At 38.4% G+C, this 24238-nt stretch overlaps 1 protein-coding gene across 1 annotated transcript in view; it reads left to right on the top strand.

Annotated features, from left to right (window-relative positions):
- adcy2a (adenylate cyclase 2a) overlaps positions 1 to 24238 on the top strand; it is a 68798-nt gene that overhangs the window by 3771 nt on the left and 40789 nt on the right. Inside the window, exons 2-3 of the mRNA XM_008294880.1 lie at positions 762 to 959; positions 19918 to 20079. Of these exons, the coding sequence (XP_008293102.1) occupies positions 762 to 959; positions 19918 to 20079 (360 nt within the window). The remainder of the gene's footprint in view (positions 1 to 761; positions 960 to 19917; positions 20080 to 24238) is intronic.

Here is a 24238-nt window from a genome sequence, read left to right as displayed (position 1 = left end):
TTTTTTTCCTCACTTCGTCGGTTGTTCGCTCAGAATGATTTCTTTTTTTTTACAGTTGTATGTTGAAAATAGTATATGCTCAGGTTATGGAGTTCATAAATGGGTATTTGATGAATGTAAAGAAAAATAATGATGCAGGTTGTTTAAATATAATTTTCTTTTACATTCCATTTATCCTTTTAGTTCTACCTTTTTATTGTTTAGTCTTTCACTGTGTAAGCTTGTCTGTTTCCTCAGTCGTGTGCCCATCCAAAATAAAATTCTATGGAGAAGATTAGTTTAATGGAGCCATGTAGTAGTTGTACCACTGTGTATTTTTTCCTCCCTAGAAAGACAGACACAGCAGCCTGTAAAGTTGCACCATGTTCATTTGCCGTGCTCATTTTTGCCATGTGTACATAATACAGTTTTAAAATAGATGAGACCAACAGTAAGCAGTAACTAGAATAATGTTACTGCATTTACTTGTTTAGAAGGTATCATGTTTGCATTTAGATTTTCATCCACTATGCTTTCACCCTTTTGAGACTTATTGAATTCCATCTTCTTACATTTTCATAAATGTAAAGAGGACAGAGCTAGAGGAGGTTATTTTGTGCCCTCTCAACAAGTCAGCTTCGCTTCTTTAATTAGCTCTCGTAGTTTTCTCTAATTAATTCTCATTTCTGTGATAAATCGTGCCTTTTTCTCTCTTAAATTCTCTCCACACGTCTCACTGTCTGTCTCTTATGCTTTTATCTTTTATCCTGTCTGTTTTTCAGAACGTTGCAGACCATGTGGCCTTTGTAATCACTGTTCCCACGGCACTGGCTATATTCCTGGCTGTGTTTGTACTTGTCTGCATTGAGTCCATCTTCAAGAAGCTTTTACGTGTTTTCTCCCTGGTCATCTGGGCTTGCTTGGTTGCCATGGGTTACCTTTTTATGTTTTCTGGCGGGATCGTCTGCCCATGGGATCAGGTAAGACACTGAGAGGAATTCTGTGGTAAATTTATTTGTTTCAGACCAATATGAGATGCATTGTGAGCGGTTTATTTCATGTGTACCTTCTGCTTTACTGGAGATTTATTGGCTTGGGGAAGTCATATTACACTGACATGAAATAGTATGTTAACCCTTTGGAATCTCTTCAAAACCCGGTTGCCTGTGATAGTTGGTCAATAAAGGTGTTTTTGTCACAAGTGTACAGAACATCCGGTGTTTGCTTAAGCTAATAACACATCATCCACCCAAACATTCAGCTTGTGGAAAAAGTCAACACTTGCAATAGGTAAACCGCCTTTGGCAACAAGAACCAAGTGTTTCCAGTAGCTCTGATCAGACCTTCAGAGCATCCAGGTGAAACTGTGGTCCATTCTTTCCTATAGAACTGCTGCAGCTCAGCGTTGGGCTGTCTGGTGTGAAAGGCTTTTTAAAGCTTATTCCATAGCATCTCTGACGGGTTAGGGTCTGTTTTCTGCACTGTCCATGCTTTCATGCTAGCATGCAGTGCCTTTTTTTTATACCACATGTATGGTGTGTGGTCTTCCCTAAAAATCCCTGCTCATTCTTCACTGTGCTTTTGGTCTCATCTCAGCGGGGCGAATACTTCATCAAGCATCTTTGAAAATCAGCATAGTACTAAATTGTCTCCATTTATGCACATTTTGTCTGTGGACTGATCAATATCTCTTTCAGATTACTTTGCTCAGCTTTATGCAAAGCATTAGTTTATGACTGTAAAGCTGTGTGTAAAGAAATCCTTTCAGCAGCATTGTTCAATTGTCCATTTCACAGTTACCCTCCTATTGTAATCAACCTAGCTGTCTACACAAGTTATGTAATGATGTATTTTACTCGTGGTAAATGTCCATAAATACAACCTGTCTATTTATAAGTCTCTTCTCTGGTGTTTTACTACAGTAATTGTGCTCTGATTGAGCTCTGAGTGCTTCCAAAATGCGTGTGACCCACAGTTCAGTTCTGTGCCTGAATGCATCTTGAGTAGACACAGACGGAGCTGCAGCTGCTGCTCTGCCAGTGAGCTGCTCATGCTGCTTTTTCAGGCTTCTGAGATCTATTTGTTGGTGCGCTTCACATCAGCAGATGCTTCCTGAGAATAGTCAACTTAAAATAATTGATTTATGTTTCATTGATTGGATGGCAGGTGTGCCAATTCCAGGCTTCAATTAGCTTTTGTTGATGTCGCTAGCCTGGGGGCTCGCATGCTTTTTCCAACTGAGTCTGTGAATGTGTGAATGAAATATTTAGCGGGGACCAGAAAAACGCAATAACTTGTGTGTTGTTAGTTTAAATAGATTGTGTTTGTAAATATGTTGTAACTTAGATGAGCATCTGACCATGTTTAGGAAAATATAAATGCACATAGATCCAAAGGGTTAATTTTTATTTTTTTTTGCCACTGCACATCACATTGTATAAGAGAACCTTTTAACATGTTGTACACTGCAGGGTTGTTTCTATAGATGGAAATCTGGGCCACTTGATTTTTGATGTTGCTGAATCATGTTTCTTCTGTTGTTCCCTTTAGAATCAGTGTTGTTCTTCTGTGGTGAATGATGATATCTGTGGTAATTTTATTTAGTTTAAGTGAGTTGTTTGGGGAAGTTTACCAGACAGTCACTGACTTCTGCACAATTTTCACTTGCCAGACATTTTCCCTGATTGTCAGAAAGCAGCGTGGAATCTGGGAGCAGAAAGCGCTAGAGATTTGTCTCAGCTTTTATCGACTTATTTCTGCTCTGCTTGACTTGGCCTTGACCTAATACCTAAACATTTACATCTGCTCTCCAGTCTAAATATGATGTTAAAGTGCATGATATGGAGTGTGCTGTGTAGATGATGTCCTGTCCTTAGTTTGGAGTGCAGTTATAACGGACAGGAATAAATGTGAAACAAGACGTGGGGATTCAGTTGGCCTGGATACAAAAAAAATCTTCTTAAGCTTGTATGTCATCTCTTGTGATTTCTGACCTACTTTCTTAAACAGGCTGCCTTTAGTCCTTGATTGCTAGATGACATGTTGCTACATTTTTTGTCTTTTACTTTCATCACTCATTGAGGTCTAGTTAATAGCAGGAAAATGATTACATTTGTCTGCTTGAAAAAGCCCTGGATATTATATCAGAGTGATAATTAAGTGAAAATTAATTAAAATTGCAATATTGAAGTTTGGCCACATGTTACTAAACAGGCATTTGTAGAATTGTATTTAAATTCTGTCTTGACTTGAGTTTAAATTCAGAGTTACAGCTGATGTTCTGATCCTTCCCACTAAAAACAGTGATTGAGATGGGCCCTACCAATATTAATCATTTATTTATCTGTATGAAAAAAGAAGAAGAAAAAATGCAGCCACTTGGAATATTGCTTACTGTTTGACGAGAAGCAGATCATCCTTCAGTGTCACATTGGAGAATAAAAAAAACACGGTCAGCTGACATAAAGGAAACCTCGTAGTTGTGTGAGCCTGCTGTAATGTAACTTGTGTAAATCAACACATCATTTATTTATTTATTTTTTAAACCATTTTGTTTATCAAGCACTAGTCTGCAGGCATGCTAGCTATACCTAATGGAGTCCTCTGAATACCATACAGTCTCATAGCAGTCAGAATGCATTAAAATTGTGTATATCTGAGAGCAATTTGCCTATTTAGTTTGTGTGGACTGTTTTTGTGTTCTACAACAGTAGCACAGGAGAAATAATTAATAGATGAATGCATAAATGAATGCATAAATAAGCTTTTAGTCTTTTTCACTAGACTACCGCTTAGCTGTATACTATATACAGGTGGGTGATGGATTAAAGGAAAATCCCAAATATGGTACCAGTTTCCCAGACACAGCAGCTACACTGACTTTTGTATGAAAATTCTCCATTAAAAGCTTCATTTTTTCCAGGTCTAGGCCTAATCTGTTTCTGTGAACTCATCCCAAATTGTTTCGGTAAAGTGGTCCAAAATCTCTTACAGATGTTTGACTAGGTTACGGGGTCAAATAGACCTAAACCATATCAACAACAGCATATCAGAGCCACCGTATGGGTTCGGGGTTCAGCTTTTTTGTTTAGTTTGTGACCCATCTGTAGCTATCCTCTGTCTACACTGTATAGCCAAATCTGCAGGTAAATGTGGCAAGACGGACCAACAGCAGTTTTCATTGCTACCGACATGCGTATCCTGTAACAGAGCTCTATAAAAACAGCCCGGTACATCAGGTCTTCATCACTGAAAGCTATACTCATTCAGCATTACACGACTAGACAGATGTCTAGCGTGGATTCATCTGTCACAATAAGGTAGCTGAAGATGCACTGATTCACACACCTCTCCATTCATTCCTTTCTTGTGCTCACTGAAAATGTCAGGCCATTATGCCATTACTGCTTTCTGACTGCTGCATCTAGCCATGTTAATTAACACTTATTTGAAGAGACATTGTTGTTGACAGCCACTGAAGTCTATGCAATTTTAAGGGGCTTGCTGCCATTTTATAGTTTAAGGAAATGACTCATTAGCGCTCTCATATTGCACCATCTCAGGAGATGGTCTTCAGTATGCTCATTTACCACTGGGGAGAACAGAGAACTTATTTAATGCATCATTGAAATGAATGTGAGTCACATCTCGTCATGCAGTCAGTCATGAAAAAGCTTTCAATAATACATATGTGCTGTTTGCCAATAACCCAGACTAAGTTTTAGGTCTCCCTTGCGACATACAAGTTGGCACAATAAAAGAAACCGTTCTTCATATCTCTCTGACTGAGAGGTCAGAGCCAAACAATATATCTCATAATTGTATTTCCTTGATGAAATTCTTTTGGCATTTAGCTTTCTTTCTTTTATAAACCCATCATACAGACTCGCATAATCATTTCTGTCTGTTTGCCATTTGCCTGGGTCAATCTGTTCCCTTATTTTACCTTAGGAGCAAAATAATGCAATGAATTAAAAATAAAATAAAACGCAGTTCCCAACCTCTGATGCTGACACACTGAGAGTCTCAGTCATGCAGTATATTAACTGACCTGTAAATCATCCCACTCTAATAACAGGTTGGTATCGCAATGAGCAGCCTTCCTTTAAACATACAGTTGAAACCCGAAGTTTACATACACTGTATAAAAAGATACATAACCTTTTTTTCTTACTATCTGACATGAAATGTGACAAGACTTTTCCTGTTTTAGGTCAGTTAAAATGACCAAAATTCTTTAATTATTTTTTTGAGAATTTTGTTTTTATTTTTTTCAAAGTCAGAAGTTTACATACATTTTCTTACTATTTGGTAGCATTGCCTTTAAACTGTATGACTTGGGTCAAACGTTTTGGGTTTCCTTCCACAAGCTTCTCACAATAGTTTGATAGAGTTTTGTCCCGTTCCTTCTGACAGAACTGGTGGAACTGAGTCAGGTTTGTTGGCTGCCTTGCTCCACACACCTTTTCAGCCCACAAATTTTCTCCAGGATTGAGATCAGGGCTTTGTGATGGCCACTCCAAAACATTGACTTTGTTGTCCTGAAGCCACTTTGTAACTAATTTGGGGGTATACTTAGGGTCATTGTCCATTTGAAGACCTATTTCCACCCAAGTTTTAACTTCCTGGCTGATGTCTTGAGATGTTGCTTCAATATTTACACATGATCTTCTTTCCTCATGATGCCATCTATTTTGTGAAGTGCATCAGTCCCTCCTGCAGCAAAACACCCCCACAACATGATGCTGCCACCCCCATACTTCATAGTTGGGATGATGTTCTCAGGCTTGCAAGCTTCCCCCTTTTTATCCAAATGTAATGATGGTCATTATGGCCAAACAGTTCAATTTACTTTCATCAGACCACAGGACATGTCTCCAAAAATTACAGTCTTTGTCCCTGTGTGTATTTGCAAACTGTATTTCGTTTTTTTTATGTTGCTTTTGGAGTAATGTCTTCTTCTTCTCCGAGTAGCCTTTCAGCCCATGTCGGTACAGGACACTCTCCTACCAGCTTCAGCAGCATCTTCACAAGGTCTTTTGCTTTTGTTCTGGGGTTGATACGCACATTTTGAACCAAAACACTTAATCTCTGGGACACAGAACCCATCTCCTTCCTGACCGATAGAATAGCTGGACATTTCTGTGGTGTTTATACATGCGTATAATTGTTTGAACAGATGAACGTGGAGCCTTCAGGTATCTGCAAATTGTACCCAAGGCTGAACCAGACTTGTGGAGGTCCACAATTCTCTTCCTGATCTTGGCTGATTTCTTTAGATTTCCCCATGTTGTTACAAAAGGAAGCAATGTGTTTGAGGTTTTTCTTAAAATAAATCCACGGGTGTACCTCCAATTAACTCAAATGTTGTCAATTAACCTATCAAAAGCTTCCAAAACCATGACATCATCATCTGGGCCTTCCCAAATTGGTTAAAGGCATAGCAATCTTAGTGTATGGAAACGTCTGACTTTGAAAAAATGTCATAAAAAAATCTCTGTCATTGTTCTGGGGTTTAGCAAATAGAAATCATTTTGGTCATCCGAACTGACCTAAAACAGGAAAAGTTTAGTCTGATTTAATGTCAGACGGTGAGAAAAAATGGTTTTATGTCTTTTAATACAGTGTGTGTAAACTTGGGGTTTCAACTGTATCTTAAATATTTGTACTTCTAAAAAAAAGGCTGAGAGATGTCTGATAAGTTATGGATGTGATGAAAAGTTATTATCAGGGACATGCCAGTAATCCCTGGAAGTGGACAGAGTTAACACTTATGCATCAAATGTTTTGAGTGTTGGATGTTGTGCCATAACTATAATCTTTATGATTATTGCAACAAAAGATTACAATGAATTTTAAGCTCTAAATCTGCATAAAGAAAGAAAAGAAGGGATCATTTTAATTTCCAGTAAATTTGCAGAAATTAAATTCCTTTTGGTCCCTTACTGCCAGCTTTACTAATACTGTCAGTGTCTTTCAACAACACTTTGTGCATGTCAGCTGCACTTGGTGCTGCAACTGTCAAACTATGGAGAGCAAAGACTTGTGCAAGTGTTAGAGCTTGCATTGAAATGCTCTTTGAATAAAATAAATTAGATTCAGGAACAAGACCTTGAATTTTCCGTATCAAAGCAAGTCCAAGATCTGACTCTGTATACTATAAACTGTCCTGTATTTACTATATGCTATATTATCACTGAGCATTTTATAGTGAACACTACTAAATCTTCATTTGCTCTTACAACAGCCTCACTTCATCATAGTATGGATTCCACAAGATATCGGGAAGATTCCTTTGAGACTCTAGTTCAGGTTGACATTACATAGTTAATGCAGATTTAGCATTTGCTTAACCAGTGCTGTGATTTCGCATTCTAACACATTTTAACACAGTGTTTATTGGATTCAGATCTGGTCACATCCCATTGAATTTCGCTGCACTTATTCTGTTTATTAAACCACTTGGAGATGTTCTTAGTGACATGGTGCTTAAACACAGTAGAATTGACCAGTAGAAGACAGTAGGGAGAAAACAAGGTAAAGGGACTCAGAATCAGATAGACTGTGACGTTCAAACAATGATTAATTGCTATTAAGGGGCCCAAAGTGTGCCAAGAAAACACTCCTCGCACTATTACTCCGACACCAGTCTGAACTATTGGCACAAGGCGGGTTGGGTTCATGGATTCATTTTCCCAATGCCAAAGTTCGTCTTCAACTGTCTTCAGCTTTTTTTTTTTTTGTGAGTTTGTGCTCATTGATTTTTGTTCTTGGCTGACAGTAGTGAAACTCAACATGAGCTTTTGCAGGTGAGGCCCATATGCCCTAAAGGTTCAGCAAGTTGTGCATTCAGAGAAGCTTTTCTGCTCAAAACAGTTGTAAAGAGTGGATATCTGTGCTACTGTTAGTTTTCTCTGACCAGTCATCAATGAGGCATTTCCATTCACAGATCTGCTGCTCACTGGGTGATTTTTTGATTTTCGCAGCTTTCTGAGTAAATGCTGTTGTGTGAAAATCCCAGGAGATCCATTCGCCAGTCTGTCTGGCACCAACAGAGTCTCTAAAGTCTCTGAGATCACATTTTCCCCACTCTGATGTTTGATGTGAACATTGCCTGAAGGTTCTGACCTGTACCTGTGTGATTTTATGTATTGCACTGCTTAGGTGTAATAAAGTGCATTGTGAGTCTTTCCTCAAAAATGTCTGAAAGGGATCTTTACGACGGAGGTTATTTCTGCAAGTGTTTCACTCTTCCTCCTTGCTGTTTAAGTTCTTCTTCAAACCCTGGATTTGCAGCATGCTGTGTAATTGCTTCTCTGCCAATTATATTAATAACCAATCTTTGAATCCGTGGTCACCCTGGTGTTGCTGTGCTGTTGCTAAGAGGATATCTGATGCAGAAAATAAACTTAGTGATTCAAAGTAAAAGTACGAGTTAATTAAATGCGTTCTGTTCTGTAGCGAGGAGGTAGGCATGAGCAGTAGGGGAATGTAACCGTGATTAGAGAGAAGGCGTCATGCTCTCTCATCGCCTCACCTGTCACAGATAGTCCTAAGCTCATTAGGCATGATTCCAATGCTTTTTCCCATGTATTTAATGCAGTGTTGCTGTTGCTAGTCGGCGGATGAAAATGTTGCAGCCCATTTTTTAAATCAATATATAGAATGCATAAATTGTAAGACTGCTAGACTGATTTCTAAGATAACAGAGTGTACAGTGATGTGCTTTTATACATTTAATTGTATCATTGTTGATACACCTAAAACCAACAAAGCCTAAAACCAACAATACATTTATTCTACTCACAAGTACTGATCATGTCCGCAGAGTAATTTCGCTTATTCCTCTCTGTCATAGAGCTCCATTGTTGCCCAAAAACTATTAAAGGGCATTTTTATGGTTCCTTTTCAGCTCTCTATATTTTTTTTCATTATAGGACTCCACTAGAATTGCTTTTGCATGATTCCTTATTTATGATTCTTGATTGGAATATGAGAGCTGGCAGCATGAACATCTGTACAAATTAAGATTACAACAGGATGACTTTGTTTGGTAAATATTACAGCCATTACTGGTTTATGTGTGAAATTACAGGAGGTTGAATTTTTCAATCACAAGACATCCAAAGCATTTTGTTGTACATGTGGGAAATGTGTAAAAATGCAGGAATGTGAAATGTCTGCTGTCAGAAAATACCAAAGGTAACACAGCCAGTAAGATGTTATTCTTCCGTTTACTGTGTAGTCTCTCCTTGCATTGCGATATAGAATGTTGGAATATAATGTCTATAATGCAACTCAAGTAGACTGTTTTTCAAGAAGAGTCCACTTAAGGAGTGCATATACTGTACATTTATAAGGAAGACAGTAGTTTGAGTTCATGGCAATGCTGTGCCTGGGGCAGATGACCTTATAAAGAAATCTGTGATGAGCTGACCTCAATTTGGCATGAAAGAAGATGAAGCTCAGTGTTGAAGTGTGTGAAGCCTGAACTGTTTGCTCAGAGGGATTACTTTTACATACATTTAGCTCGCTATGTGAAAACACAAATAACTGATTCACACCTTAGCGTTGGTGGGCACAATAGTTTATCTAGAAACCGCTCCACAGCCCAAAAAGGGCAATTACTTTCACAATCTTTGGACAGTAATTCCAGTAAGACGCAGTTCTTTGGACACTGCTGGACATATTACAACCAGTTGACGTTAGACTAAAGTTGTAGGAGAAATTTGTCTGAGAGAGTTGGATCAGTACAACAAATGAATATATGTCTAATTCACACACATGCACACACACACACACATATGGAATATTTTGGGGGAAAAGCAGGATCTGAAATTCAGGAAGAAAGAAAGACATTTTTTTATTTTATTTTTTTTAATTTACTGCAAATGTATCCATTTTCCTGCCCTCCAGTTTGTTTTTGCTTTTTATTGAAGTCTTGTGTGCTAACAGAGATAAACATGGATTATTAAAGAAGTGGTACAACAGCAAAAATCAGTCAATGACAAAAGATAAGATAAAGTAGAGCTTTATTAATCCTGAAAGAAATTCCAAAACTGTCTTGAAACTTCAATGGATTGGTGTCAAATCACACCAGCCGATTGTATTTTAATCCGCTTTACAACGCAAACAGATACTGTATTGATTATAGTCAGTGGTGAGACAGAAGTGGGTGCTATGTTACGGTGTCCGGACTATAAATATTTTGATACTTTTTGTTCTTCAGTGTCTAAGCTTCCTTTTATTGAATTTGGAATGAAATAATGGATGCAGCATTTAAGTGCCAAGTCTCGGCTTGAATTTGAGCAGGTTTACTTTAAAATTGAAAGTGCTGTGGGTGTTCGACATAGAGCTTTTAACACTAAGTGCCCTAACTGCAATGGTTCAACGGTAATTGAACACACGGATATTAAATGTTTCCTGGACTGCCGCTTGTCATTTCAGCGTTGATTTATGCAATAAAATGGCTGGCAGCTGAATCAGCATACTAGCCGTTAGTGATGAGTCGAAGAAACAGGATGAATGCAGAGAATTAAAGAAGTTTTGTGCCCATATTCTGCCAGTTGCTTCAAAACTCATCGGACAAAGTCAACACATTTTCAGGGTGAAGAGGTGGAATAACCGTAACTTGTCGAGTAAATTGGCTGATTCCGGCTGTGCTTTAGTCTTTTTTTTTTTCTTTTCTTTTTTTAAAAATTTGGAAACATTTAACAAAACATACAACGAAGTGAAGTGAAAAAATGAACGATCAAAACAAGAAATACCAAATTGTTATTTTTGTAAAACAATGGAAGATAATAGGGATAGCCACAAGAGGACTAAATAGAAACAAAACAAAACAACCAAAAACAACAACAACTATAATAACAGTAAAATTAGCAAGGATAAGCACAAATGAGACAGGAGTAGGGAGTATCGGTCACAAGTGGTTGGAATGTGCGATAGAGAAATCTGTTGCTTGATTGTATGGAGTAATATGTATTAAGTTTAAGGGAAAACCTTATTTAAAATAAATATAAATAAAGAAAATAAAGAAAAACTAAAAAGCAATTGAAGAAAAAATAATTAATAATCATAGTAGACATTATTTGTCAGGTTGGGGGCACGGGCTCACAGGCAACAGGTGTAGGGCTCTGAGAAGAAGAGGGGTCCAAGTCGCTTAAGCCAGTGTGATGTGCTGGGTTTGTGTCTTGTTTTCCAGTTTCTGAGTATGGTCTTCTTGGCAGTGGTCATGCCTACAAGTATTGGTCTGGGATTATTGGGTGGTGGGTTAATTTCTGTGAGGTCTCCAAGTAAACAGAGTGCAGGGGATAATGGAAGGCTGCATCCAAAGAGATCAGACATTTTTTCCATGACCCCCTCTCAGAAAGCTTGTACCGGGGGACAGAGCCACATGGCATGATGGTAGTTGTCAACAGTGTTTAGTGTGCATGATGAGCAAATGTCTGCGTCTGTGAGTCCTATTTTATGTATTTTTTGTGTGGTGAGGTGAGTTCTGTGGATGACTTTATATTGTATGAGCTGTATGTTTGTGTTTTTGGACATTATGAATGTATTTCGGCAGATTTGTGACCAGTAATCGGCATTGGGACTGACCAGTAGGTCATTTTCCCATTTCTGTGTGGGAAGTGATATGGTTGTGTTTAATAAAAGTCTGTATAATTTGGATAATAGTTTCTTAGTGTTTTTAATCTCTAATAATTCTTCTGTCAGTATTGGAGGATGTTGGTTATTATTAGTTATGTTGATTTTGGCTTTAAGAGTCCTGAAGATACTGGTCAGTCCCAATGCCATAGGTGTGAATGAGATTTTCAAATGACATTAGTTTATTATCGTGGAAGATGTGGTGTAGGTGTGTGATTCCTTTTCTTTTCCAGGTGACAAAATCTAGGAGTGAAATATTTTGGGCTGCGCTTTAGTCTGTAAAAGGGTGTAGCCGTCTCTCCTGGAAAAGTTAAGCTAAGTTGATGTAAACTGTTCTAATTACAGTTGAGACTAAGTACTTTAATTTAGTGTCCTTTATTTTATTTCACATTCAAACCCTATGTGTCCAAATACTAACAGTCTAGTTCTGAAAATCCTGTGAAAACCTTGTTTGAATGTCCTTCAAGAGATCTTTAGATGAACCATTCTTACCAAACTGGCAGGAGTGGGCTATGTAAGATTTCCATGTTAAGTGCATCACTAGACTTAGAAGAAAAATGACGAGATTGTTAAAATTTGTAGAAAGCCATATTGGACCTTTACAATGGTGTGTTTTTATTTCGGAACTGATCATCGTGCTCCCTTTACGGCTGATCTGTAGATTTGTTATTTCAGTTGATGAGAAAATAGGCCTTTGTAGACAGGAATTGTAACATTCATCCATCTAGTGAAGTGGCAGCATTCTGTCTTTTAGACAGGGGTCACCTTTACGTTATTGTTCCCATTGGCTTCATTCAGACATACTCATGACAGTGATGGAGAGACTGGTGGCTCATGTGTGATATTTGCTGTATGTGTGAGATCGGACAGTAAGTCAAGAAGCTACTAATAAACAAAAGACTAAACCTGAAATTATAGTAAGCATAGCAAGGAGATGTTCTGCTTCACAGCAAGGTGTATACAGTAGTGGTTATTGTGTGCGTGGATGCTTCCCATACCTATATATAGATGTAATCACTAGTTCCAACTTGTGCCGTAATGAAAGCAATATGTAGATGTTATTAGGTTCAACTGAGTAAGATTGCCTTTGTGACTTGTATGGAAAAGTGATCAGGATGTTCATTCAGACATGAGGCCGACACAATCAGGTGCCATCAGATTACTAGAAAGGAGTTCTTGTCTGAAATTGGTTAATGTGTTTAACTCTCATATTGATCATCAGATCTTTTAAGACACTGATATCAGATGTTATCTACCCAGTAAAGTGGTCCATTATGAGTGCATATCATTCACATACATATGGACCCTTAGGGATCTCCTCCACCTTCTTGTAGGCTCAGTTGGCTGTTATCAACCCATTTATTAGTGCCCCATTATCACCTTATTTAATAGAAATGTAGCTGTGATTTTGCACTTTGAAATGTTAACTTTTGGGGACTAGAGGGCATGAAGGAGGCGTAAGTAAATGAACTTTCACTCAGAGCATTTGAGAGATTTAATGAGAGGTTTATTATTATTATTTTTTTAATTATCTGTTTTGTTTGCTGCCTGCCTATAAAACTCTGACTGGTGAAGAACCTGGGCAGCAGTTGTGTGCATTCTCCCATTTCATCCGCTGAAGGTTGTTGCTTCTTCTGAGAAGTCATAGGTGTCTTGGTAGCCTCCCTCCCTCGTCTCTCTCTTGCATGGTCACTTCAGTTTTAAGGATAGTCTGCTCTAGGCAGATTCACACATGCGCCATATTACTTACCTTTCTTATTAATGGATTCATCTGTACTCCAAGGGTTTTTCAGTGACTTGGAAATTCCATTGTATCAATCTCCTGCCCTATGCTTTTTAATCACCTTGTCATGCAGTTGCTTGTAGTGTTCTTTTGTCGTCATGGTGTAGTTATATCCAGGAGTACTGATTCGCCAGTGACTGGACCTTCCGCATATAGGTGTCTTTATCCTACACGACTCGAAAGGGAAAGGTTGGGGAGGGGTATTCAGTTACTAGATGTCACTGAATTGTGTACACTGATCATTTAAAGTTTTGCTTTTAGTTTCGGGTGCCAGCGTATAATGGGTAACTGAATACAGTAATAAAATGACTTTACGTAATATGGGACATTTAATATACCATGGTTTTGTGAATTATATTGGATGTCATTCCTTCATCCTACTTTTTTCTGCCTTCATAATAATAATAATAATAATAATAATAATAATAATAACAATAATTTATCAGATTTATATACCCCTTTTCTAGACACTCAAAGATGCTTTACATGGTCAATTATTCACTCACACACATTCATTCTGGCGGTGGTAGCTACGGTTGTAGCCACAGCTGCCCTGGGGTAGACTGACAGAGGCGTGGCTACCATTTTGCCTCGCCAACGACAACCTCAAACAAACCATTCATACGCATTCACACCAGGCAAGGTGGGTGAAGTGTTTTTCTCAAGGACACAATGACCATGAGACAGGTTACACGGCGGAATCGAACCGCCGACCTTATACTGTCATAAACATAACTAAAACTACACTGAAATAAAAAAAAAAAAAAAACATACTGAAAAGATTGTTAACTATCAAAAATGTAATATATACATATATATATATATATATATAAAATCAGTTATTAGGGATAGGGATAGGGCCTTTTCTGGCGCCGCCCCCACCCTCTGGAACTCTCTCCCACAACATATTCGAGACACCTCAGACCCAGTAATATTCAAATCTAAATAAAAAACTCATCTGTTCCGCTCCGCTTTTCCCACCTAGGCCTAGGCTTTATCTCGATATTTACTGTTGTTGTTTTTTTCTGCTTGCTGTATTTCTATATTGTCTACCTTTGTGTTTGTTGCTTATTGCTTTCATTGCTTTTTTGCTTTTATCCTGTGAAGCGTCTTTGAGTTCTTGAAAAGCGCTATACAAATAAAATGAGTTATTATTATTATTATTATTATTATTATTATTATTAACATCTCCTGAAAACTAATCTAATGGCCTAATACAAGACTTTCTGGGCTCTAAGAAAAGGTGAGGTGAGGTCAGTGATGCATGCTGTTATGTGGAGGCTCCGTGCTGTAATAAACTCTCCTGCCCTTTTCTTTCCTCTGTAGCAAACCGTTGCATTCAAGCGTCTTTGACAGTCTAATGTGCATTCTTTATGGATCTGCTTGAATATGTTTTATGTTGTTAGTTGCCATTGCCAAAACCCTGGAGTGGTTTTTACATAAACTGTTTTTGTACTCAGTAGAGGAAATGGAAACTGTGGCTGAAAACAAATAGTGGACAGCAGTTTGCTTTTCCTTTGACAAAGTTAATTTCTACTGCTGCGCCATTCTATTGGATTTATACTTCACCTCTGTTATTTTCTTTACGTCAGCACTTATCAGTTTTGAGAAATTCCCTAGATAAAGGACGTTTTTTAGTGCAAGGAGTATCAGGACTTGTGTGCATTTCAAGAGACAAGTTAATATTTCTCTGCTTGAAACCAGTTGATTTTCCAGTTGTCCTTTATTTCTTTTTGTTCCTGTGGCATGAGGAAGCATTTCTACATTAGAGGCACGGTCAGCTGTCAGAAAATAACCATGCTTTTTGTGTTGACATTCTCAGAGACACACAAAAGGAAAACAAGAGGTAGTTAAATTATAAACTGAACTGTCAGTACTATTGGGTAAAAGAAACATTGAGGTGTTGATGCACCAAATATCCCCTCAGTGGTGGTGTGCTCACGATCCCTGGTCCTTGAGGGTCAGTTTGTATAGAGTACACTTTCCATTTTCAAACCTATAATCAATTGGATGCTTATCCTCCTCCTCACAAAGCCCCTTTCTGTTTGCTGATGGGGTGAAGGGCTTATCTGTGTGGTCCAGCCTCTACCCCTCACTGAGAGATGTCTGGGCCATGGCTCATCATCTCTGTTTCTTCTCTCTGTCTCTCACACACACATGTCTGATCCAAACATACAGCCAGCGTCATTAGGTTTTAAGGTCGAGGAGTTGAGGGAAAGGGCACTTTGGATGAAGAAAAACCCCTGTCAGGTTTGAAAAGCAAAAGAGGAGGCTAGATGGCGATAGGGCGGGAACTACTGATTGAAAAGACAGGCAAATAAAGTGGGTTTAGAGCAGGTTATACAAAGAAGGGATGGAGGGGATAGAGGGAGAGGATGCATTTTAATGTAAAGAGGAGGAGTATAATCTTTTTTTAATTTATCGTAGTGATTCAGGTTGGCGTGCCCGGACTGACTGCGGAAATTACGAACACAGCACTTTGGCTGATTGTTTCTCATCCATGGCCTTTAATTCAGCATCTTCACTATAACTCAGTGAATCTGTCTTTTTACTCAGATTTAGTGAGAGCAGCTTCAAATGAAATGAACATCTGTCTATTTTTTTTGTGGCGTTAAATAGCAGGTCGACACACACAACGCATGCTCCCATAGACAGCCACATACACGCTCCATGTTGTAAATGTAACCCGTAAACTAATCTCAGCCACAGACAGTGGACTAAAAGCCTGATGTAATCTGACACTCCATCTCTATAATTTGTTTTACGAACCCTCCTCAGTGTCATCATCAAGAAATTGATTCGTGGGTCAGAGGCAGAGTCGACCATACCATGATGGACCACAAAAAAGCTTTGTCTACTTAATTGTCAGAGAGAGTCCTTATGTGCTTCCCGTAGCCACACTGAAGGAAGCGCCTCACTGTTTTATTACTGCATCATGCATTAAGTATTCAGGAGAACTCAGCAGGTGTCTTTCCCCCTGCAGCCTCTCCATTATCCCGGGTACAGTTTTGTGATCGAGTTAGCAGCATTGGATTTCAGAGCATTAATTTAGGAATTGGCTTTCTGGACTCTAAGCAAATTATGCTGCTGTGCTAGATGATAGTTGGCAGCAATTAGCAGCTCTCTCCTGTATGGGAAAGTAAGTTAATACTGTCTCATTGCGCTTCTGACATAGTGAATGAATAACACTTTTCTGAGCATCTGGTGGCCTAATATTTAAAGACTCCCTCTGGTGAAAATCCTTTTTTTTTGCCTTGTTAACATGTCCATATGGTGTTTTTTTTTTTGTTTTGTTTTTTTTTTCATCATGCAGGAAGATATATTATGAGCAAAATAAGCAGTCAACGGGCTGAGCATTTCCACCTTGAAAACGCAGTGTTCCAATAATGGGTTTAAAAACACGGACTTTGATGCCTTATATATAAAACAAAACTAAGGAACCAATTCTATCAACTTGGGAGGTGGGTTGTTTCGTTTCATTTTTATTCTTTATAATCGGTTTCCTGTTTAAACATGTATGGTTCAGTAACTCAGATATTAAAACTTGCCTTTGTATGGCGTAGAGTAGTTTTTAAACAGAGTTGTGGTGAGCTTGAGCTGCAGTAAATGGGGAGGGGTTTATGGAAAAAGAAGCGGAGACTTCGTGGATGAATATTTTCGGCTTTAATCAATGACCCGACTGTGTCTTTAAACCACATGCTGTAATCTGGAACGTCCCCTTTCAGTTATTGGGATTATTATTCCAGGGAACCAAATTTGATTCTCACCTGGTGGCCCTCTTTATGTTATACTCCTTCCTTTTCACAAATCACCTTGCTAAGATGTCTTACTTCTGCTCTTCACCACAGCTGCTTCATCATTTGCTCCAAAATATAAAGGTCACCATTCACCTGCCTCTTTTGACACGCTGGTAATGATGGTACATGAAAATTGCATTCCTGCCATTGCAGCTTTCCCGTTTCTGCACCTCTTTCCAATAAATGGCCTTGAAAACTTTTTCAGCTCTGCCTTTATGTTTGCATTTGGATCTTAACTATTATTGCCAGCATTACTGAACCATGACATTGTAAGAATAAAATAAGACTGCACCCAATTAAAGCTCAGTGAGGCAGTGGTACTGATATTAGAAACAGCTCTCTCTTGGGTTGCTAGAATGCAACTGCAAATTTGCAGAAGTCAAAACACAGAAACCCCCTCCACACCACCACCACCACACACACACACACACACACACACACACACACAAAACAGGAAAAGTTAAAATTAACAAAACTTTCTATTAACTTTCCATAGAACTCATCCGCTACAGACCCTCATGTTTTTTTTTCATAGTATTCTTCTAGTTTTTCTTTAAGCATTAGCACAGCTGGTTGCCTTAAGCCTCCCAGCATTGTCATGTTCGTTGGTCCTTTGCATTTCCTCCTGCAGCTTAAAAGTCTCAGCGCACCCATTTCTTTCAGTATACTAAATATAATGTTTTCTGTCATACAAAAGGGATTATTCTGCAGAGTTATTGGTTTAAGCAGTTTTGTAAACGGCTTAAATAGAACGGAAAATGGAAATGCCGCTGCATGTCTATAATGATAAGTTAAACTGATTGTTGAAATTCTGAACCTCTGTGTTTGGTCGTCATAGTTATGCCATGACCGATGAAAGAAATTGCAGCACAGTCTGGATTTTCTTTAGGATTTAGGATTGTTTCAGCGCTGTCTGAGTTCTGAATGGTGGCACTGATTTGAAAATCTACAATATCAAATCACATGCTTGTGACTGTTTTGTCTATTTCTTTTGAAGTATACGAAAACACTCAAAGCTTTTTATGTGTGTTGGGGTGATGTGTTCTAGTAGGAGGCTGAGTAGTTTCGTGTTGAGTGTTAAGTGTGCATTATGCTGGAAAATGAGGTTAAACTTGACTGGCCATGAGTGTTTCACTGTCTGTTCATGGTTCATATGTGCACAATATGTATTTACATGGTCTGCATTAGAGAAAATGTATAGACTTGGATCTTCCTTAATTATATCCATCACACAGTACAATGGTGCTGCACACATGTGCTTTGCCATTTTGTATACAATTAGTCTGTGACAATTAGCCCTATAATTAAAAGACAAGCTGTGGTTTTCTAGATTTTATTCAGAGTTTTATTCTGTGGATCCATGTTGTTGTAGCACAATGAACAAAAAGCCATTTAAGATTGGCAGTTGAAAAACGCTGGGGAAAAACACTACCGTGCTTGACTAATCAGTGAGGTTCAGCCCTACAAGATGGGTAAAATAATCTTCCTGAAACTTCATTTAGACCCTGGTTCCTCTGGTGGAAATGCAGGTGGAGTTCCTCAAAAGGCTCTCAGTCCCCAGGGGAAGTTCCTGTGGTGGAAATGTGGCAAGAAAAGAGCCATTCATGAATCAATAACTAGACGTTACTGTCTGATATGTCTTGCACTTTTAGTGCAGCATATTCAGTCTGTTACTCGTGTCTTGCTATATCAGATGTAAAGAAACTGCAGGATGCCATGGTGGTATTTCTTCTAAGTTCTGGATTTTGCTTGTTCTCTATTGCTTAATAATTTTAGAAAATTAGTTGACAACAGGGCAGTTTTACGTCTACAAAAATGAATATATGGATGTATTGTCTTTAAGAAAACAGACAATCTTTGTGTTTTGCTACTCTTTTTACATTCACAGCCACAGTAGTTACCCATTAAGAGAAGTGGCAGTTATGTTAGTCACTTAAGCTTAAACAGAGGAGGTACTGTTCTCTGTCTCTTGCTTCCTTTCCTCTCCTCTTTCCATCTCACTGCCTCCTGTCCCCTAACACAGCTTTCCCACTGGCCCTGCAAATAAACCAAGAAAGGTTAACTGGCACCTGGCTGCAGCCTATGAGAACACTGGCCTCTTTCTATCCATGCACGGCAGCAGATGAGGGACCCTGCTGCAGAAGGTGTATTAATGAAGTATTTGTGTGTGTGGAGCTTGGATAAAAAGAAAGGCACTCCACATGCTACATTAGAGTTGTCAGATCTGAAGTGTAGGAGCTTATTGTCCTGCAATCAATGGAGCTTATGTAAGGTAAAGACACTAAGGATGCTGCTCTGCACTAGACAGCACTATGGCTGTTTAGTTCAGAACTCAGGCTGTTTACTGCAGAACATTAAAACGTACTTAATGGCACAACTGTGTGTTTTTTTGTTTGTTTGTTTTGTTGCTGTCATCAAGTCCGTTGATATTAAATTCTTCCCAGAATGAGCTCAATCCTTTTGGTCATTTATTTATTTTTTTTAATGTCAACGATGTAGCTGTGCATAAATAAACCTTACTTTAGCACGCAGCATTGGTGGTGTTTAGACCTCCCAGGTCATGCTCTTTCTTTCCCCACAGGACTGTCAACACTGATATTTTATTTCCATCTGAATTTTGTCCTCTGCCAGCATCTCTTTTACAGTCTTTCTCATTTTATCCTTTCAGCTTCCCTCTGCAGGTGTTTTATAAATCTTTCTGTTTCTCCACAGGTTTCCTTTTTCCTCTTCATTGTGTTTGTGGTATACACGATGCTGCCGTTCTCTATGCGGGATGCCATCATCGCCAGCGTTCTGACGTCCGCCTCTCACACCACTGTGTTGACTGTCTGTTTGTCCGCAACAGCTGATCGCATGGAGCCAGTAGTTTGGCAGGTAAGGTGACCAAACATGAGTTTGGGTTACTGGTAGAAAGCAAATTAATGTGGGGAAATAAAACAAACATGGAATCCATACAGAATCCATCCTTGCACGCATCCAGGAATGATTCTGTGAACCTGAACGTAGCACAGTTTTCACATGGTAGTTAATGATTTGACTAATGTATTTTTTTGTGGCACTACATGAAAAAAACAAACAAAAAAACACCAAAATTTACCAGTAGGTATACAAGGACTTGCTGAACACTCATATCTAATGTCTGTGTAAAGCTACTGGCAGCACCCACCTAACTTTGACTAGCATGAACACTGGAAGCAGGGAAATTTCTTGCTTGGCTATCTTAAAAAGTAACAAATTCCAGCGACCAGCATCTCTGAAGATCACCAGTTGACATTTACTCTTCTCATTTGTTTTAAGTTGTCCAAAAGCCACTGAAAAAATGACAAGTCAAAGTTTTATGGGGATTTTAACTTCATGAAGTTGGCAACTAGTCCCAGCCTGAGAACAAGGCTTTGCTTTCTTTGTTTCACCCACTAACATTCAGCACACAAGTTATTTAAGAAACCAGCAAATTAATATTTTATTAGTTATTTAAAATCTAGTTTTGCTATGCAAGGTTTACCGCCAGTGTATTTTATATGATGCCAATAGAAAAAAAAAGTGCTCCACTGAGTCGCAACTTTTGCCCATCCTCAGGGCAACAGAGGCACAGAGACTATATAGGACTCTACCTTAATCCGTTGCTTGCCCATATTGTCCCTTTTTAAATTAGACATTTTGCTAACCCCCCACCAACACGCACAGAGTTCACGTTACCTGAAGCAAACATTCACCCTTATGAAGCTGTTTAATTCTGCGAAATGGCATGTTGCTCCCAGCATTTGTTATCGCATAACTAAACCATATCCTACCCTTATCATATTTTCATGGGGAACATAATGTTGCCATCATTATTGTCTAGAGGAAATTGTTATGGAATTGTTTCTCATTTCCAGATGTTTGGTACTTCCCCGTCTTGCTCACTATATGAGCATTTATGTTCATTTTAACCATACAGTCTGTATTTTTAGCAAACAAGCAAATGTGACCTTTAAACTAAAACTAATTTAGCATAGCAGGTGAGCGATAGAAATTCTAATGCATTTTTTTATTCTTCATTAAAAGGTCACCCTCTTTCCAGCAGTATTGCTGTTTGTGTGCAAAATGTTCAGACAGTTGGCATATGCTGATAAAGACAAAGAAATAACAATACTAGAAAACTAATTGTCCAGTTAAAATGCATTCTTCGGTTAAATTAAGCTTATTCAAACCCAATTGTAAAAGTCAGTGGGTTGCCAATACACTAAAGGCTAATGTCAAAGAAGTTATAAAGTAAACAACATTCATTTGTTGTTGCAGAAGCCATGCCTCATTGATAATCATGTATTTTAATGAGTCTTATCTCAAATTCACAAGGGGCACTTGTAACATACAAAGACTTCTTTGTTTTAGTGACATCCAACATGTAATTACTTCAGGACCTCTTCCTTTATTGTGTTTTAGATTTCATTTGCAATTTTCCCACTATTCAATCAAGAAACCATCATGACATTGTGCAATCAAACAAAAAAAACAAAACATTTTTTAATTTACAAATGTATTCAGACCTTTTACTGTGACACAAATCGTGTTCAGGGGTCCTTCTCAGTGACACAGAGAGCGGTCAAAATTGATGGAAGGATGAATGTACTCAAATATAGAGATTGCCATGAAGGAAAAAAAAACAAAACTGATAACAGTGCATGCAACCTGAGACTGGACAAGAAAACTCAGGATTACTGTTTGGCCAAACAATGAGCCGAAACGTACTTCCAGGGCAACGCTGCAGTGCTTTCAGGTAAACACATGTCAGTCTGTCTTTGAATGACAAAGCTTTGTCTTAAACCACAGATCATGTGTGGAGAAACCTAAAGATGGCAGTTTACACTCTTCCAATCCAGTCTGATGCGGTTTGAGAGGACCTGTCAGGCAGAAAATGGTAAACTGCCCAAATCTAACAAACTTGCTGAGCCTTTCCCAAGAAGAGCTGAAGCAGTAATGACTGCTAAAGGGCTTCTGTAAAGTTCTGAAGTAAATGTCTGAATACTTTTATAAGTTTCAGCTTTGTAAAGTTTAAAACATATTTTCATTTTTATTGTCACTTTCTGAAGCAACTATAAATTGCTTTTCTTTTTCTCAGTTTTTTTTATTTATTTATTGTTTTTTTTGCTGTGTCACCACTATATTGTTCTGTCTCAGTCTGATTGAATTGTATCTGCACAGTACAGAACTGATCGAAAGTGGTTATTAATGGTTCACTTTTCTCTCCCACAATACAATGACCACTTAGATTTCTGTTGGCATCACTAAATGGTTGATACATGTTCACCACTACAGGGTGGTTCAAATGGTTTTGAAAACCCCTCTAAGCATGGGCACAACAATAACTTATGTCTCTGAAAAATGTTGTTAATAGTAATAAGACAAAAACATTTTAGTGCAGCTTTTTTAAGATCTACAAAGGAATACACACATATATATACACAATATATATACACAATAAATAAAGATGTTGGTGGCTAGGGCTCTAGCTTCATGATAATTCTTGCGTGTATTGTCACATTTTTCTATAATCATTACTCTTGAACCTTAACAAACTCTTTCTTTTTCCTCTGTGAGCTCTGCTGGGGTAACCAGTTTTGGGGGGCGTCTCAACCTGCTTTTCTTTCATGTATAACTGTAGCATGAGTATACCGGTATCTGCATAACCTGGTGCTTGAAACAAAATGTTTCTTCTCCAAATTTAAAGATCTTTAAATGGAAAAATATCTACTCCTTTGTTTATATGGGCTCCAATTGTTTATACTAAAATGCATTCCTCCAAAATTTTACTTTACTTTTGTTGATAGAGTTTTCATAGTATGTACGATATTTTAAGTCCACGTACAACATCAAATCAGACCAGCAGGTACTACAAGCATATCCTGTGGCTCAGAGCAAGTTTTAGCTTTTTTTTTTTTTTTTTAAGTTTTTTATTTTTGGGGGGCCTTTTTGCTTTTATTAGATAAGACAGTCGAAGGAGAGACAGGAAAGTGGGGGAGGAGAATGGGGGAAGGGTTGCAGCAAAGGGCCATAAGCAGGTTTCGAATCCATAGCCACTGCATCGGGGACTATAGCCCCTGTACATGGGTCACCAGCTCAACCAGGTGAGCTATAGCGGTGGCCCAGCATGTTTTATCTTTCTTAACAAATATATCCACCCACTAATAACATCAATCAAAGTTAAAATTGTCGGACATAGTAGGTTCCAAGGGCTGTACTTATACAAGCTCAAGTGCTCAGAATAGAACCTGCAATTATGCCAACCAAGGTAAAGGTAGATAATGCAATATATGGGACATTGTGGAGAAAACATAGAAGGAGCTGCAGTTTGTTCTTGTTTGTCATGTATATTCACAGCATGTGTTTATCAGACACTGTTGTCAACACTGAATTTTCTCAAAGAACTTCAATGGGTTGTGATTAGTAGTCCAACAAGCTAGCCGAGCAGTATTAACAGCACCATGTGCCTGAGTATGTACTCTAACTAGGGCCAGGTGAAATCCACTCAGCTGCATGTGGAGATATCTACAGTAGACAATAGGAAAGAAAAAAAAAGAGAGACAAATCGGGAAACCAGTGAAAGTTAAGTGTTAAGTCACCAAAGGTGAAAAAGCTTCATTTGGATTCAAACAAAGCCCTCTGTCCCTTCCAAACAGGTAATACATGTAATATTCAACAGCTGCTACCACTGCGAGTCCATGTGAAATCCTGTCAGATAAAGCCTAAAAAGAGTGTGAGTGCTGTGATGAATTATTGATGATTTTAGTACTCAACAATGATTAGCAAAGTATGCGACTGAAGGTTATGTCTGATTTGAGAGGAGAGGTTCTGATACAAAAACATGGAGGGCAGCTTACATGAATAATTGCTGAAATATTGCGGTGAAGCTCGTTACATCAGTTTGTCCAATTTGGATAAAAGCATAAAGTTCTACATGTGCATCCATTAATAAAGTTACTAGCTTGGAAGTAGGAGGCTGTTGTTGCATATGATGTGTTTGATTATTTAGCTTTCAAAAGTTCTAGGGCCATAT

Source organism: Stegastes partitus, unplaced genomic scaffold (assembly GCF_000690725.1).
Source record: "Stegastes partitus isolate 25-593 unplaced genomic scaffold, Stegastes_partitus-1.0.2 Scaffold1004, whole genome shotgun sequence".
Classification (NCBI taxonomy): domain Eukaryota; kingdom Metazoa; phylum Chordata; class Actinopteri; family Pomacentridae; genus Stegastes; species Stegastes partitus.
This window is presented reverse-complemented; position numbering and strand designations above follow the sequence as displayed.